A 19,417-nucleotide genomic window follows, 5' to 3' on the forward strand; every position below is an offset into this window, starting at 1 on the left:
TCTTACATAAAACTGGCCTTATATTCCACTCCCTCCAGCACTCAGTCCTATGTTATAGCCTCTAGACCATAGTGGAATGAAAATTTTTAAGATTGGCAAGATGGAAATTTGTAATTGAAGTTTTTTGGTGTTGTTGTTAAGGCCAAAGAATAGTATTTCATCTTTTATTGAAGTATAAAATCATATACTCTAAGTACTATGTCTGCTCCTAGATTCTTGTCAGTTAAGAAAGAAGATAGGAAAATAATTAAATGGAACTTGTATAAGGGGCAAATAAGCTAAAACAGCCTGGGATAAACTCATTAAGTTAATGGTATGAATGATCTTCATAATCAATGATGGAGATGATGTAATACTTTTCTTAGGGAAGAAATGAAACCCCCCAAATTGGGAAACATTATTTTCAAAATGCATGATAACATGATACCACATTTCTCACTCCAAATAGGAGACTGAATGCTAAGTAAAAAAACAAAACAAAAATATGCATATAAGCAAGTCTACATGCTTTCCTCCTGTACTGGAGAATAAACAAAATACCATAACTGAGCACAAGTTTTTAAATAGAGGGTTGATCTAAAGAAATTGTCATTTGGCTCTCAAGCTTATAATTATGTCATTAAATCACAATCAGGGGTGTTAGAAGGAGTAATTAGGAATATATTGTAGGGTTGCGCACTCATAAGAAATCTTTTATGAGAGGGAAAAAATCTTAAGCATTCACTGTGGGGAAGTCTCCTAAGACTTTTGAAAATCAAGCATTTCAGCCCATGAGGCTTTTATTTAGCAAGAACAGCCAAAAGAGGGGTGTGTGTATGTGTGTGTGTTTTGGATGTTTTACCTTAATTTGAAGGCTGTTTAAGTGTCTTGCCTTTTTCATCTATGGCCTGACATGTTCACAGGAAAAAGAATAAGAAAACAGATGACTGGTTTCCAAAGGGATAATTACTAAGTTTTTCTTTCTATTTTTCTTAAGGAATCAATTCCAAGTTTCAGTTTGAAATCATGCCAGGTGCTTCATCTGGGTTGTTCAAGATAAATCCTGACACTGGAGAGGTAGTGACAACCACCACACTTGACAGAGAAGTTCAGGAAGTTTTCACCCTTCGAGGTAAGGGATCCCTGGACGATGGAAAACAAACAAAAACAAGCAGCAGGAGGGTAGTGGTGACATTTTACATTTCTGCAGAGTGTCTTGAAATAAAATGCGCTTGACCCAGTGCTACCCAGGTGGTTTGGTCTGATGCAGTCTGGTTGGGGCAGTGTATGCTAGGCATGAATTCACGGCCACAATCTGTGTTCTCTTTTATTTCACATCAGTACTTGTGCGAGATGGGGGAGTCCCTTCGTTATCTGGCACCACCACGATTCTCTGTACTGTGGAAGATGAAAATGATCACGCACCAGAGATTATTGTCCCCAGTTATAGCATTGAGGTTCTGGAAAACCAAGAGCCAGGGGTTGCCTACACTATTTTGGCTTCTGATATGGATGCTGGTGATAATGGAGCTGTCAGGTATCATATAATTGGTAAGTATTTTCTTTTTTAAAATTCTCCTCAGGACACTGCCCGAGTTGACACACTGGTGATTATTCTGTATTTGGTGTTTATCGCAGTGTCTTTAGAAAACACGCCAAGAGCTGTTTGGTGCCGTGTGTGCCCTTTCCACAGACACCATGAACCGACGGCCTCCGAATTCTTAAATCTCCCCTCAACAACACTTGTGAATTTTTCTTTTTTAAAAACATTTTTTTAAGATTTTTTTTTTTTGAGAGAAAGAGAGAGAGACAGAGTGCAAGTGGGGGGAGGGGCAGAGAGAGAGGGAGACACAGAATCTGAAACAGGCGCCAGGCTCTGAGCGGTCAGCACAGAGCCCGACTTAGGGCTCAAGCTAATGAACCATGAGATCATGACCTGAGCCACAGTCCGACGCTTAACCGACTGAGCCACCCAGGTGCGCCCCTCTTGTGAATTTTTCTATACTAGTGGATGTGCAGATGGAACATATAACTTTATTCCATTTTTGTGTCTTTCAGATGATCGCTAATGTTTTTATTGAGCCATCAAGAATTTTGTCATGCCCTTCTTTTTAAAAAAAAAATTTTAAAGTTTCTTCTTGAGAGAGAGAGAGAGAGACAGAGTGTGAGCAGGGGAAGGGCAGAGAGAGGGAGACACAGAATCCAAAGCAGGCTGTAGGCTCTGAGCTGTCAGCACAGAGCCCCACACAGGGCTCAAACTCACAAACTGCAGGATCGTGACCCAAGCCAAAGTCAGATGGTTAACGGACTGAGCCACCCAGGCACCCTTGTCAGGTCCTTCTTAAATGGAGGCTAGAACAGACAGAGACAGTTCCCAGATCTGAATATCGGTGTAACACTTAAGATCTACACTTAAGAGTGTATCCCACTCTTGATAAAAATCTGTAAGAACTTCTACTAGAAGATAATTTTGTGATATCGCTCCCTTTGGATCAGAAACATAAAGATCTCTGGCAGAATAATGGTAGCATTTGTATGGAGAGAGCTGCATCTTATTCATTTAAGAGAAAAAGTGATTGAAGAATCTGATTTCTGGGAGGTGTCGGAGTGCACATAGAATATGAGTTGAGGAGAGAGAGGAATGCTTCAGAGACTACATCTTATAGAGGAAACCACTTTCAGATCTTTCGATCTTGTAAAAGCACTTTTGGAACTAGCTTCTGAAAGCTATCACTCTTTATTTGCTAAAAATTCTAGGACCAGTCGCATTTTCTATATATCACCATTTTACTCCAAAATGAGAATAGCTTTATTTCCTTTTTGCCTGATTATAAGAATGATACGTGATTGGTATAGGATATATATACAGATTTATGGAGAACCAAAGTAGTAACACACAAAATTTTTGTCTTGCTGAGATAACCCCTTTACTATTTTGAAAAGTGCTCTCCCATGAACCTTGTGAATGGAGACATCAATTTTACATATATTGGACAATTTATATATGCTATTTTGCTACCTCATTTTTAAACTCATTTTTAACATACTGTTTGAACCTTTCGGATGAGTAAATAGACATATGTGTTAGCATTTCTAATGATGTTTCCTCTTATCGCATATGTATAATATCACTTATTTCATCCATTCCCTTTTATGGTCTTTGAGGTATTGACCACAATAGCAGTCTTATTATAAAAATGCTACCGTTGAACAAAACTTGCTTAATTATTTCTTTATGATAAATGTAAGTAGAGTTATCACGTTCAAGGGCATATATATTTTAAATGTTTACATGCAATGTCATATTTCATCCTGAAGAACAATACCCTTTCAAACTAACTTGTTTAAGTGAGCCCCATTTTCTTCTTTCCTACCCATTGCATTGAGTCCTTTCCTTCTATAAACTCCACTTGTTCTCTAGGACTTCCCAAACAATCTGTGATTAAGGACCAGAGTTGGATTTTTTTTAAATTTCCGATCTGTTGTGCACTGAAACTTTTGTTAAATACAATAAATATGAATGACTGTGAGGAAAGAAAAGGCATAGCCCCATTTTTTAAAAATCTATTTGTGCAGATGTAAAATTATTTTGTCAAGTGGCGGTAAGATTTTCTAAATGGTTGCTCTCAAATTCTGTGCTTGTCTTCTTGAGCACTGATAACAAACAATCCCCAGATTGCCACTTGTCCCCTCTCACTGCATCAGGGACTTTTTTTTTCTCATTGGCTTTTTCCCATACTGTCAAAATTTCCCCTTCCACTTGTTTTTCCCATCAGTATTTACCAGCCTTTTTTGTCTTGAAGACACACATCTTCCCTCAGGTGTGTGTCCCTTCTCACTCTCTTTTCCTTCATAATCAAGCTTCTTAAAAATCATTGGCTTCTCAGTGTGGAGGTTCCTCAGAAAATTAAAAATAGACCTACCCTATGACCCAGCAATAGCACTGCTAGGAATTTATCCAAGGGATACAGGAGTACTGATGCATAGGGGCACTTGTACCCCAATGTTTATAGCAGCACTCTCAACAATAGCCAAATTATGGAAAGAGCCTAAATGTCCATCAACTGATGAACAGATAAAGAAATTGTGGTTTATATACACAATGGAATACTATGTGGCAATGAGAAAAAATGAAATATGGCCTTTCGTAGCAACGTGGATGGAACTGGAGAGTGTGATGCTAAGTGAAATAAGCCATACAGAGAAAGACAGATACCATATGGTTTCACTCTTATGTGGATCCTGAGAAACTTAACAGAAACTCATGGGGGAGGGGAAGGAAAAAAAAAAAAAAAAGAGGTTAGAGTGGGAGAGAGCCAAAGCATAAGAGACTGTTGAAAACTGAGAACAAACTGAGGGTTGATGGGGGGTGGGAGGGAGGGGAGGGTGGGGGATGGGTATTGAGGAGGGCACCTTTTGGGATGAGCAGTGGGTGTTGTATGGAAACCAATTTGACAATAAATTTCATATATTAAAATAAATAAATAAATAAATAATAATAAATAAATAAATAAATAAACTTAATAAATAAATAAATAAATAAATAAAATATACAGTTTTTTACTGTAGAAAATTGATACAGAAAAATAAGCTGAAGAAAATGATTCAACCTTAATACCGTAAAAAAATAAACAGGAAAAAAAGGATTCAACTGTAATACCACTCTTAATAAAGAATTTTTGTCCTTAAAAAAAAAAAAAAAATCATTGGCTTCTCTCTGGTTTCTGACCTTACCTTTGCTTTCACTTCTTATCCTGCTACCGTGTGTTCTACTGAAACTACCCTTGCAGAGAGACGCTTGGGATCTTGTTGCTAAATCCAGCGGATCTTTTCACTTCTTAATTTGCTTGTCCTGCTTTTGTGCCTTTGCACACCCCGCCCTGGACACTTGGCCCCACCTTGACTTCAGAAGGTCACTTTCTCCTGATCCTTCATGTCCTTTCTAGACAAGCCTTTCCAATGTCCTTGTGCTGCGGGTGGTCTTCTGACTTATTGAAGTTTCCATGGTGTTTGGTGCTTAGTATTTTTTTTTTTTACTTTCCTCATAGTCATACTCTCACTGAGTCATTGCATCCAATCCCTGTCTTCAGCTACCACTGCCCCCCTATATCTCCCTATCTTTATCTGCATTCTATGTCTTAACCCCATTAAAGGACATGTTTTTAAGTAAAATAATGACTTTCATACAAATATAAAATTAACAACTGCCAAAGATTTTTTTAAAGTCATGATTAATGAGCAAAACAAAAAGATGTTAGAATTGTTCCAAGAAGAATTCTTATTTTTAGCTTATTCATTTTTGTGAGAGAGAGAGAACCCTCACTCGCAAGCAAGTGGGGGATGGGCAGAGAGAGAGAGGAAGAGAGAGGATCCCAAGCAGGCTCTGCACTGTCAGTGTCAAAACCAAGCTTTGACATTGCTGCCCAGGCTTCTTCCTAAAACAGAAGTGTGACTCATGATCCTTTCCTGTCTAAAACCCTTCAGGGGCTCCCTACAGATGTTAAGGTAGACTCCTCAGCAGTATACACAGGGCGCTTCATGATTTAACCCTCTCCTTCTCTCCTAAATTCATGTCTTCCCAGCTGCCAGCCCTCTCTCTGCCCTCTGCTTGCAAACACCCAGGGAACCCTGTGTTCTAGTTACACTAAAACATTTGCAGCTATTAACTTCTCATAGTTGTAAGACTTCCTTCAGGCTCCAAATTGTTTCACCTCAAAGACCCAGTCCTCATGCCCAACGGCATCACACTACCAATGTGGAATGCTTCCTTCAGGCTCTCTCCTCTACCTACAACCCTTTAGCCTGGCCCCTTCCTCTTTAGGGATCAGTTGTGATCTCACTCTCTCCAGTCGTTCCCGCTCAGCCAAACACAGGACTGTGTGCCCTTCGTCTCCTTCTCAGCGCCCTGTGCATATGATTTTCACACCACACTTTGATGTCCCGGTACTGACCCAAATTCCTCCTGCACTGTAATTCTTGGAGACTGGGATCATGGCTTACTCTCCTCATATTCCCAGTATCCAGCACATGCTTGGCGTGTGGCAGGTTCTCCTTAAATGTCTGCTGAGTGAATGAATCATTTTATCAACTACAAATGCCACAGAAATGTAGGTTTGTCGGATCACCCCTATGTGTGGTACAAATTACTTGTGTGTTATGAATAAAATGCAAATGCAAGTCTCTTCTCCTCAGCCCCTAGCTGTTGTTCTTTTGAATGCTGTTCTCCTTCTTCCCCATAGACCCCTGGCAGATGCTAGTAAATCCTCACACTGTTTGGAATAGTGAGCCTCATCCAAGAATGTGCCCTTCATCCAAGATATTGCCGGAAAGTCGTGGAACTATATTTTTCCTGACTAAAAGTTATTTATTTATTCTGAGAGACAGAGAGAGCACAAGCAAGGGAGAGGCAGAGAAAAAGAGAGAGAGGGGAAGACAGAATCCCAAGCAGGCTCCGTACTGTCAGTACAGAGCCCGACATGGGGCTCAAACTCACAAACCATGAGATCATGACCTGAGCTGAAACCAAGAGTCAGATGCTTAACCAACTGAGCCACCCAGGTGTCCCATTGTTGTTTTATCTCAATGAAAACATATACTTTAATCAGAGGGAAAATATATGAATATAAAAAGTTGTAGATGCAGACACAAAAATTCATACTCTTGCAAATCAAGTCAAAGCAAGTAAATTATTTTTTTAAGTTTATTTATTTAGAGAGAGAGCAAGCAGGAAGAGGGGCAGAGAGAGAGGGAGAGAGAAAGAATCTCAAGCAGGCTCCACACTGTCAATACAGAGCCTGACATGAAGCTCAAAACCATGAACTGTAAGATCATGACCTGAGCTGAAGTCAAGCATCGGACACTTAACTCATTGAGCCACCCAGGCCCCCCTCTAATTATTGATTGAATTAAGATAGATATTGAATTATATTATTTTGTTTATCCCCTGATAAAAGAAGCTTCATGAGGGTGGGGACTCTATCATGTTCACTGTTGTATCCTCCATACTTACAAAAGTGCTAGGATGAATAATCATGAAATAAATATTTGTCGAATGCATGAATCCTGCATATATCTCATCATATACATGAATGATATATGTAGCACATATACATATGAATCATATGTGTATGTATACATAGCCAGCAAAGGGCTGCTACTTCTTCAATTCGAATGCATTTTGAATTTGTATTTGTTTCCTTTCGTAGATGGGAATACTGATGAATACTTTGCTATTAATGAAACATCAGGAGACCTCTCAACCACTCGCGCTTTGGACCGGGAGCAAGTCAGCAATTTTACCTTAGTCATCCTGTGTTCTGACCTAGGGGATCCACCGAGGAGCTCTCTGGTGCAGTTGCAGGTTAGAGTTTTGGATGACAATGACCATGGCCCTTCCTTCCCCACGCTGCATTACCAGGCCTCCGTGAGAGAAGATGCTGAAGTGGGGACAGTGGTTCTGGTACTATCTGCTGTGGACAAGGACGAAGGTCTGAATGGGCAAACTGAGTATTTTCTGGAGGGTGAAGCTTCTGGTACATTCACCATTGATTCTGTGGCAGGTGCACTGAGAACCTGCCACGCCTTGGACCGAGAAGCCAGATCCCAACATACATTTCGGGCTGTGGCCAGAGACTGTAGTGTCCAGGGCTCGAGAAGCACCACAGTAATTATAAAAGTGCATGTCATGGATGTTAATGACAATGATCCGGTGTGGGAGCAGAACCCCTTTGAAATTTTTCTTTCCGCTCAGTCACCTCCTAACCAGACAACTGCCATTCTGACAGCCAGTGACCCCGACTTGGGACCCAATGGAACTGTCATGTTTAGTTTTGCAGAGACCCAGTCGATGTTTTCTATTGATAAGTATACAGGAGAAGTCCAACTTCGGCACAACCCATCTTCAGAATATTTTCCAATCTGGCTGCAGTTAAAAGTTATGGACCAAGGTGTCCCAGCTAGGACAGCCACTGGCCTCTTAGTCGTTCACATGGAAGGAGAAGATAGAAAGATTTCCTTCAGCCACCCTCTGTATAAAGGGACTGTGACTGAAAATTGTGATGCAGGTGAGTGTCCCCTCAAGTTTTTGTATATTGCATCTGTCTGGGCAAAATGTTTAAAATGAAGGTTTATACAACAAGAGTGCTATTGCAGATTCAGTCATAAATTTCTGAGTTCAGCCAAGTTTCTTTTTTTTTAAATTTTGTCAGCGTTTATTTTTGAGAGACAGAGAGACAGAGCATGAGTGGGAGAAGGGCAGAGAGAGAGGAAGACACAGGATCTGAAGCAGGCTCCAGTCACTGAGCTGTAAGCATACAGCCCGACCGGGGCTCGAACTCACAAACCATGAGGTCATGACCTGGGCCGATGTCAGATGCTTAACGACTAAGCCACCCAGGCATCTCAGTATGCCAGTTTTCATCCATAGTACAGTATTAAAACAATACCTTCAATCAGGGCCCCTGGGTGGCTCTGTTGGTTAACTGTCTGACTCTTGGTTTCGACTCAGGTCATGATCTCACGGTTTGTGAGTTCAAGCCCTGGATGGGGCTCTGTGGTGACGGTAGGAAACTTGCTTGGGATTCAGTCTCCCTCCCTCTCTCTGCCCCTTCCCTGTACACGTGTGCTCTCATTCTAAATAAATAAATAAACAAACTTAAAAAACAATACCTTCAAATATAGTAACACACACACACAAACCTTTAAAAACAACAAAGAGTGAAAATACTGAAAAATAAATCATTTAGGGCTTTTGAAGTTTCAGTTAATTTAGGTTTACAATGTCAAAAATAAACCCTTTATTTAAATGTATATGAATCCTTAACAAGTGTACATTTCCTAAAGTACTTTCTTAGAAGTACAGTAAAAGAGGAGGCATGTTGTGGTTAAATGCTTGAGCTCTGCCTGAGTTTAATTCCAAATTCAACCACCGTGCCTCCTTGGGCAGCTGAATCTCTCTGAGCCTCAGTTTCCTAACCCATAAATTAGGAATAATAATCATACCTACCTCATTAGGTTCTGGGAGCTGAATAAGCTAGTTCATGTAAAGCACTTAGAACAGTGTCTAATACATAGTAAGCATGTAATAAATAGAAACTGCTACTGCTAATATTATTACTTCATTTCGATAGGGTCAGCAGTGGCTTTCAAACAATGCAGTAATATCTGATCCTCAAAGAATTTGCGGCAGATAATACAGCTCAGCACAGGCTTCTGCAAACAGTAACTATTTTTCCTAATAATGCTGTTTGTTTTCAATTATTTCCTTACATTTATGCCATACTGGGAAGCATAAATAAAAATAGTTTTAATTATCTTTCTATCCAAAAGTGAAAAGACTTCCTTACAGACAGTCATAAATTGAAAGACATTTGACTTGGGTAATTTTATCTGACTAGAGAGTGCAGGGATGAATCTGCTGATTCTTTCCACCAACTGGGCAAAGCACATGGACTCAGAGGAGCTTAGCTGTTAAAGGTCTGCTGTGTGCTGTGCACCTGCTCGTGGCATTTGTGGTTTGTGTTTTGTCATTTTATCGTGATTCAATTTCAATTTATCTGCACCTACCTACTATTTAAAAGGCACTCTGCATTTCTCTCATTTGATGTATTCATTTCATAGTGAAAATATCTATGTTACACATTTTATACTGCCTTCTCTATGAAAAGAGAATATTCAGCTTAATATTGAATATTAAATTAGGGTTGTTTTCAGTTGCAGATTATTAACTTGACTTTGACCCTTTTTGGAATTATGGTTATTCCATAGATTGCTTCCACAGAAGGTCTCTTATTGATTCTAAACATAATTCACAGTAAATTGCAGTTTTCTGCATTAAAGGAAATAATAGTGACTTCCAAACTAAATCAGAAATTTGCAACATGTATTCTTATGTGTAATGAGACTTCCAAATAAGCGTTAAATGTTAAACAATATGAGATGCTCCTTAGAGCCATACTTCTATTACTCTTAAGAGGCATGCATTCCAACACCAGAGCAGAACCTGATGGAAAGTAAAGTTAGCATTTTCTAAATAATATAGCACAAAAACAATATGTTAATCTTAAAATTTATTTGATAAAATTACAATATCTTTGAGCCCAGCCTTTGTCTGCAGTGCAAAAACGAACATTTGTCTAAAAGCCCTTGGCACTTGGTCTTTCTGCTGCTACTTGAATGTTTCAGTGACTGAGAGTTTAGAAGGGTGGTTCTTGAAATTGGGTGTGAACCAAATGATCTGTAACCCACTCCTGAAGGATCTGCTTCATTAAGTTTGGGGTCCAGGAATTGTTTTTCACAAGCTCTGTGGGCGATTTGACTGCATGACAAAGTTGGAAAATCTCTTCCTTTGGAAAGTCATTCACACGTTGAACCTAGCTCTCCCTCTATCCATAGATAGATATCCTAGCTCTCTGTCTATCCATAGATCTAGTTCTTCCCTTTGGAGCACTCCTCTGCTGTACACAGTCACTCTTCAGATATTTTATTTGCTCTTTCCACTAACTTTTTTAATTAGAGAGAGAGAATGAGAGAGAGATTGCATGAGCAGGGAGAGGAGCAGAGAGAGAAAGAGAAAATCTTATGTAGGCTCCATGCTCAGTGCAGACCCTGATGTGGGGCTTGATCCTACAACCTTGGGATCATGACCTGAGCTGAATCCAAGAGTCAGATGCCCAACCAACTGAGCCACTTAGGTGGCCCTCCTTGAATTTTTTTTTTATCGAGTGTTATATGCCCGGTACTTATCTACTGGGATATATTAGTGAACTAAAAGACCTAAATGCTTGTCCTCATGAGGCTAATAACGTTCTAGCGGGGATACTGAGACAGTGTCAATGAACATAATGAATAACTATAGTATATGTTAGATGGTGATAAGAGCTATCAAGTAAAGAAAAAGCAGAGCAAGGTAAGAAGGAATTAGGAGGTGCTGGGTGGGGGACAAACAGTAGTTTTAAATGGTAGGTAAGGGCCGGCATCATTGAGCTGACACATTTGGACAAAGACCTAAGGAGAGGAGACAGCCATTTGTATATTTGGGGGTACGGTATTTCAGAAAAAAGGAAGAAGCTAGTGGGAGCCTTCCTGGTTTGTTCAAAGAACAGCAAAGAGGACTGTGTGACGAAGCAGAGTAAGCAAGGGCCAGAGCGATGGGAAATGAGGTCGGAGGACGACCAGACCACGTGGGGCCTTGTAGACCACAGGGGGATGTTGGCTTTTACTCAAGTAGTTTTCCCTTCTTTAATTCCTTCAGTTATCTTTCACATAATAAGGTTTCCAACCGCTACTAGTGAACATTCACATTCAGTATAAATTCTTCAGAGTAATAGGCATTAAATATATTATTCTTCAGAAGAACTGGCATGGAAGTCATCATTGTTATTATACTTTTTCACATCTGTGGATACAATTTCTAAATATTAAGTAATGTGCCTGGGCTTTCCCTAATTGTTAGAATATTCTTTTCTCAATTTACCCAGGATCAATTTGTTTGCAGGATTAAGCCAAAATAAAAATCAATATCCAAGGTACCCCAAAGGAAACAGTTCAGTATGAAATTAAGTTATGGATTAGTAAATACAATATTTATGGTTGAATTCAGGAGTGAATTAAAATAACACTAATGAAAACTGCCATGGGAGTGCAAACTTTGCACCTGTTTTCATTTTTGCGATGTGCCGTTCATTTGTATGTCACAGATTCACTCTGTGGATAAGAGGCAGCCATTATGGGAGGGAACTATCTTGATTTTAACCTGTTTGCCCATCACTCAGGCAGCAACTCATCAAATCTGTACACCTTCAGTCTACTTCCAGCCATCACAATTGGGATTAATCGATATGGTTAAGAGTAACCTGGCCTGAGATTAAAAGTTAGTACAGAAGACAGTGAAGACCAAATTACTTTCTTGCCTCTGTAGGTGGGCTTCCTGTTTGAGATTCAGTCAGAAAAGCTAATGATGGGAAGACATCATCCTGCTATATGCATCACTGTGTTTTCTTTGACCTCTGATCAGAGTTGTCCTTCTTAGTCCTCTTGTATTTAGAATAACTGGAATAAACTTAACTGTTATCTTTATAATAGAACTTAAGACTTTAAAAATCAATTTATTAAATCTTATACATAAAAAAGCCTAGAAATACTTCTGGTAGTACTACAAGCATATGGAACCCATAAACATCCAGGTAGGTATACATTTCAAGACACCTGAAGCAATGGGTTGGGACCTCATTATGAAGAGTAAACTATGACATGTTTGAAGGACATAAAGTCTAAATTGAGAGAGAAGCTAAACATTGGGCATATAATAGGAAGGAGAAAGACAGAAGGGAAGGATGACGGTTAAGTAGGCCATTGAGTATGATTAGATGCAACTAACCTGTACCTGGTTCAGCAGGATTTCCTAACCTCCTGTGAAAAACAGTGACAAGGTGCATAACATACTGATTGACATTTCAAGTCGGCCAAAGCTTTACTTAGACATGAATTCAGTTCAGACTGCTGGATCATATCATAGACATCAGAAGGTGATTTTTTTTTTTTTGCTTTGAATTCCAGTAGTTTTATCTTTTTTTTTAATTTTTTTAATGTTTATTTATTTTTGAGACAGAGAGAGCCAGAGCATGAACGGGGGAGGGTCAGAGAGAGAGGGAGACACAGAATCCGAAGCAGGCTCCAGGCTCTGAGCTGTCAGCACAGAGCCAGACGTGGGGCTCGAACTCACAGACCGTGAGATCATGACCTGAGCCAAAGTCAGAGGCTCAGCTGACTAAGCCACCCAGGCGCCCCAAGAATTCCAGTAGTTTTAAAAGACTGTAAATCCATTGATTAGTCCTAGAATGGCCTTGATATAAATTATTTAATAACATTTTATAGCCTCCAGCATTATTTCCTCCCAAATATGTCTTTTGTTTTTCATTTTGTTTTCAAATGCAAAATATGTGCCTTTTGGAAACTTAAATTTTCCGTGGGCTACTCAAATATCCTATCAGTAGGCATCACTTGACATCTTGAGCAAATTCTTTGTTGTATTATCATAAATTTTCATCACTCCAAACTAATTTTAACATTTAAATGTCCTTTTAAGAAAATTAAAAGTTAAAACAAATAGCCCTAATGTATTTATATTTGTTTAACATTTCTTTCTGGCCAAGCCCACAGGTTTGGGTTTTGATTAACATTGCATTCATCTACGAATAATGTTAAATGTAACACCGACTGTTTAAAATGATATATAGTTCAGTATATAGTTCCCATTTAAAAGACACTCTTTGGTAGGTAAAATCTCTTTAAGAGTTGGTCATGATGTATTCACTTATTCACAGAAAGAGTCACTCTCCGGGATACCAGTTGTCCATAAGAGAGAGAGGCCACCCATACAGCAACGTGAGAGAAAGAGTTGAAATTCAAGTGATTCCCCACTCTTTACACTTGCCACTGTTCCTCTTCAATCTAGATGAGAGGGAATATAACTGTCCTGAATTTTTTGAAGTGAAAAATAAACCACTTAGTTGCCTGTGGTGTTTCAATCCATTCAACAATTTCAGTGGACCTTCTGGAAGCCACCATTTATTTCTTGTTTCACTCCCAATGCTTTGGGTATCCTGAGGAAGATGAATCAGTAGTCACAGTCCCTAGTGTGGATTATTCGCAGCTTCATGAATTTCTTTTGGTTACCATGAGGGGAAAATATGAAATTATGAATTGTATCGATAACGGTGCCTAAAAGTAAATACTCAGACCTCAAAAATCTTGAGATAACATTAAAACATGACGATGTACAGGGGCATTCTAACTAGTGAATTATGCATATTTAATTTTGTATCATAAACACATCTGATCTTGATAGTTTGGAGGGCAACCCCTTCTTCTTTGGTCCTTTGGCAGTGGGTCCAGTAAATTTTGGCTCTTACTCTTGGTAGACTGGGCACATGTATGTAGAGTATGGTGTGATAGGAGTTGGTGTAGCTGAGTGGGTCACCACCATTCTCCACTCACAGTGTATGAGCTTTCTCCTCCTATAAAGTGGAAATGATAAGGATTTCCTCATAGGGCTACTATAAGGATTAAATGAGGTCATGTAGTGTACTAGTCATTTTTTAAATTGTTATTATTACTCTCCTTCTGTCTCAAATCTTTCATTGAATTCTATAAAGTTCACTGGGTATAAATTCTTACCAGAGCAACCAGTTGTTACACAGCAATAATATAACAACAGTGAAATGCTTTCAGGTTTTAAAGCCCCACCATTCCATTCCATTCCATTTTGTCTCCAAACAAGATAGCAATTATACTTTCCTAGGTGACAAAGCTCCCATAACTATGGAAATTATGGGAAGAGTTCCCATAATCTGTGTCATCTATAACTTTGGAACAGGGCCCAACATATACATTTTTATGATAATGACAAAAGGGGAAGCAATTATGTATCACCTGTCACCCCTTTTTCATTTTATTTAAGGCCAGTCTCATACTTGGAATGAAACTCATTGGAATGAGTGGTATCTAACTAGCCCAGTATGGCATTTCATCACCTTACCTATGACTAAGATAGCTCTGGAGGAGATAGAGAAGAGTACCTTCGATGAGGTCAGTCTGTCTCAGAGCAAGATAAACGTCTCAAAAGGCAGCTTTCATCTTTGGAAATTAACCCCAGTCTCACATCTGGGCCTCAGCCATTATAGGCTCAACACCTCATCTTATTAACAAGCCAGGCAGTTACTTCCCCCAGGGTTGGAACTTATTAACCAATATGAAGGAGACTGATACATCGACCAGAATGTCAGTTTTTAGGTATATGAAAAACTATACTTGCCGTGTGGATTACAACAGTCCTGCCAGGATGAAAAGGTCTCTCTTTCTAGGAGAGAGGACACAGGAAGCCACACTGTAATCAGAAAGTTGTTACAAGTTATTGCTTATTAATCCTAAACAGTTGAAGAGGCTCTCTTGAGCTTTCCAGTGTGACCTTGATGACCTTTAGATTGTTGAAACAGTGACAAAACAGGTTTTATACCTAGCTGACTTTGAAGTCTTGTGAAGGCCTGGGGAGAAATCTGAGTTAGGATGTTAGGAGGGTACTGTGGTAATCCACATGATGAATGACCATAAAGGGTCAGGGGAGATTTTATTTTATTTTATTTTATTTTATTTTATTTTATTTTATTTTATTTTATTTTATTTTATTTTATTATTTTTCAGTTTATTCATTTATTTTGAGAGAGAAAGAGAGAGAGAGAACATGCACAAGCGGAGGAGGGGCAGAGAGAGAGAGAGAGAGAAGGGAAGGGAGATAATCCCAAGCAGGCTCTGCACAGAGCCCCACATAGGGCTCAATCATTGGGAGATCATGACCTGACCCAACATCAAGAGTTGGTGGCTTAACTGACTGAGCCACCCAGGCGCCCCTGAGGAGCTTTTAAAAATTACCTCTACCTAGACATCCACAACCCCCACGCAATTAGATGAGATTTTTGAAGGTACATCAGGCATTGTGAATGGGTAGAAACTCCCATGTAATTATGCATGCAAGCCAAAGGTGGAGGTAGAGAGAGGGCCTAAAAGAAATGCAAAGTAATAGCAGTATTTTGCAAGGGTTGAAGTAACGCATCTACCAAAGAGACTGAGGTGTAGGGGCTGGCCAGGGCATCACTGAAAGTCTGGGAGGGTAGTGTTAGAGGAGCAGGAAGGTGATGCGTTCAAAAGGCAGGGAGTGGTCAACAATTTCTAATTTGCCCCAGAGGTTAGGTAAGATAAGGACCGAACAGTGAGCACTAGTTTAGTTGGAGGTCTGTTCCCAGTGCAGAAGTGCATGAGGTGGTCGGCTGCTACCCAGCACTCAGAAAACCTCTCCTTCACGGGGTAGGGGAGTGTTTCCGGGGATGGTCTGAGGATGCCATCTTGATACAAGGAGGTAAGGACACAGTAGAAAGGAAGGCATGTCTGAAAAGATAAGTCCATGCACCGAGTATAAAGGATAAGACAATAAGAGAAAAAGACACAATTAGCAACATGAGGAGCATCCGGAAAGGAGGTTCTGAAGAGTAAGTTCACCTTGGTGAAAGAGTTCAGGATTTGGCAGAGAATAGACGCCAGGAACGGAGACCACCAACATGCACTCCAGAGTCGACTGCGGCTGCTTACAAGGAATTATGTGCAGCCAGATAAAATTTAGCAACTTCAGGGAGGATCGGAAACATTAGGGTGAACTAAGTCACTAGAACTATTTTAGAAGCTAAGGTCCAGTGAGGTGCAGAGCAAGCGGGGATGAGAAATTCAGTCTGTTTTCAAAGGCTTGGCTGTGAAGGGTAACAAAGGACCATGGCAGTGGCTTGAAGAGTCTTGAAGATCAGAGGGGCATTTTGTTTTGTTTTTGAAAGCCAGAAGAGATTTGGACATTTGTGATTTATAGCACTGTTAAGTTTACTGAGAAATCTCATTTATATTTGAGTATAAAACGGGAATAAAACACTTGGAAATATCAGGATTTCTTTTCTTTCCTTTTTGTTTTCAATTAGCATCTATTATTTGTGGATGTTGAACCCTGGTTTCAGATTTTTATATTTTGAGGACAGCAGTGCATCTCCCTCAAGCTGTGACAATCAAATGGAATCATTAAAATACTTGATTATAGTATTCATTATGTGGCAGCTAAAAACATCTTAAACGGCGTTTCTTTAATCTAAGTAAAACATATTTTTAAGATTTTTAAGACATTCACTTTGTTTCTTGAAGTAATTGGAAATGTGCCAGGTATCTAACCACCAAAGTTGAGAAGTACTTGTATTGAAAAATTGTGCAACCTTTCTTTCTGGACATATGCAGGCTCTGGATTCTAGCTGGCTCAGGGATGCCAGGAGCTGGAAAGGAGAAAAAGGACAGCTCTTGAAAATGAAGGGAAATTGGAGTCTGGTCATCAACCTGGGGGTGCAAACTAGACAGGGAATCATTGGAAAATGAGGGGAGATTAACAGCCTCAGGTCTGCAGACAAGGTTTGAGATTCTGATCCAACAGTGAAGCAACACTGAAAATTCTCAAGCTCATGCTTTAAATACAGTCTTCTGTAAATCACAAAATTAGAGAGGTAGTAGGAACATCAGGGAGTCACTTTAACACCTGCCTTTCTCTAAGTTGTTATAAGTGAATTTCAAATGATTCAATTCATCCATTTATAGATAATCTTCCTTTTAAAAAATTTGGCCACCAAAATCTGTAACCCCATTAAAAATGCATTTCAGACTTAATCAATTTTGTTGACTTCTCATTTCATGTATTAATTCTGTCTTGGTTTTCTGACACATCTCTCTTTTCCTAAAGCTCATAAAAGGTCAGTAAGCACTTTTCATAGCTTCCTCTATTAATTTCCTTAAGGTGTTCACAAAAGCAAATGTGTTCAAAATTGCATAGCATTTACATTTTAAAACATGGTTTTCATCTGTTCACAAATTTTGGAAAATTATTTATTTTGAGATTTTCCATGCTTTGTCTCATCCCAGGGGTGAATTCTTTGGAAAGCTTTAGTAACATATGTGCAGTCATTTCTGATGATGGGAAGAGGAAAATCAACTTTTCTTCCTTTTCTAATTGTGGTAAGAGACACATAACAGAAAATTTACCATTGTAAATAATCATTTTTAAGTGCACTGTATGGTAGTGATAACAATAGGCCCGTCATTGTGCAGTGGATTTCTAGAACATTTTCGTCTTTCAAAACGGAAATTATACTCATTGAACAACTCTTTCCCTTCCCTCCAGCTTCTAGCAACCGCCATTCTACTTCTGCTGCTCAGGGTGTGGCTACTTTAGATACCTCGTATAAGTGGAGTCAATGAAGTATTTGTCTTTTTGTGACTGGCTTATTCACAAAATCAAGGTTCCTCAGTGCCTATGACAGGATTTCCTTCTTGTTAAAGGCTGAATAATGCTTTATTGTATGTATATACTACATTTCTTTATCCCCTCATCCATCCAAGGACATTTAGATTATTTCTATCTCTTGGCTGTTATAAAAAATGTTGCAGCGAACATGGATATGCAGGTATCCCTTTGATATCTTATTTTCAGTTCTTTGGATATATGCACCCAGGTGGGATTTCTGGATATATGACAGCTTTAATTTTAATTTTTGGAGAAACCTTCATACTGTGTTCCATAGGAGCTACACCATTTTATAACACCACCAGCAGTGTCCAAGGATTCCAATTTCTACATACACTCGTTATTTTCTGTTTTGTTTTTGTTTTTGTTTTCTAACACCCATCCTAACTGAAGTGAGGTGATATCTTGTGGTTTCGATTTGCATTTCCCTGATGATTAGTGATACTGAGCATCTTTTAAAAATCTGTTGGTCATTTTGGGACACCTGGGCCACTCAGTCGGTTAAGCTTCCAACTCTTGATTTTGGCTCGTGTCATGATCTCAAGGTTTGTGAATTAGAGCCCCGCACTGGGCTCCGTGCTGACAGAGTGGAGCCTGCTTAGGATTCTCTCTCTCTCTCTCTCTCTCTCTCTCTCTCTCTCTCTCTCTCTCTCTCTCTTCCCCTCCCCTGCTTGTGCTCTCCTGTCAAATTAAATAAATAAACATAAAAAAAAATATGCATGGGGATTTCTTTCTGGAATCTTCTGTTCTATTGGTCTCTCTGTATCTGGCCAGTACCATACTGTTTTGATTACTCTAGCTCTGCACTATTGAAGTTAGTAAGTGTGACGCCTTCTGCTGTTTGGTTGTTTTTTCCCTCATGATTATTTTGGCTATTTGGAAGCATTTGAGATTCTATGTGAATATTAAAATTCTTTTTTTCTGTTTCTGTAAAAAAAAAAGCCATTGAGATTTTGATATGGATTGCATTGATTCTGTAGATTGTTTTGGGTGGTGTAGACATTTTAATAATATGAAGTCTTCCACTCCTCATGGAGTGGCCATAGAATGTCTTTCCATGTATTTGTGTCTTCTATAATTTATTTTAGCAATGTTTTATAGTTTTTAGTGTATAAGACTTTCACCTCCTTGGTTAAATTTATCCCAATTTTTTTCATGCTATTGTAAACAGGATTGTTTTCCGAATTTCTTTTTTCAGATTGTGCATTGTTAGTGCATAGAAACACAAGTGATTTTGTATTCTACAACTTTGCTGAATTCATATATTAGTTCTAACTAGTGTGTGTGTGTGTATGTGTGTGTGTGTGTGTGTGTGTGTGTGTGTGTGTGTGTGTTTAATCTATAGAGTTTTCTACATTAGGTTCTACATAGATCATGTCATCTAAAAGCAAGGATCATTTTATTCTTGTTTTCTGATTTTGATGCTTGTAAGTTCAGATTCCTTTGGCTAGGACTTTCAGTACTATATGTAGCAAAGAAGTTGCGAGAGTGGGCGTTCTTGCCTTGTTCTTGGTTGAAAAGCTTTTCGATTTCACTGTTGAGTAAGAATGTTAGAGCTGTGGA

General features: G+C 39.1%; 1 protein-coding gene across 1 annotated transcript in view; it reads left to right on the forward strand.

Moving 5' to 3' along the window:
• Window positions 1-19,417, forward strand: part of DCHS2 (dachsous cadherin-related 2) — a 243,217-nt gene that overhangs the window by 183,280 nt on the left and 40,520 nt on the right. Inside the window, exons 11-13 of the mRNA XM_042983735.1 lie at window positions 977-1,111; window positions 1,321-1,530; window positions 7,185-8,042. Of these exons, the coding sequence (XP_042839669.1) occupies window positions 977-1,111; window positions 1,321-1,530; window positions 7,185-8,042 (1,203 nt within the window). The remainder of the gene's footprint in view (window positions 1-976; window positions 1,112-1,320; window positions 1,531-7,184; window positions 8,043-19,417) is intronic.

The sequence above is a fragment of the Panthera tigris genome, chromosome B1, assembly GCF_018350195.1.
Source record: "Panthera tigris isolate Pti1 chromosome B1, P.tigris_Pti1_mat1.1, whole genome shotgun sequence".
NCBI classification, from domain to species: Eukaryota; Metazoa; Chordata; class Mammalia; order Carnivora; family Felidae; genus Panthera; species Panthera tigris.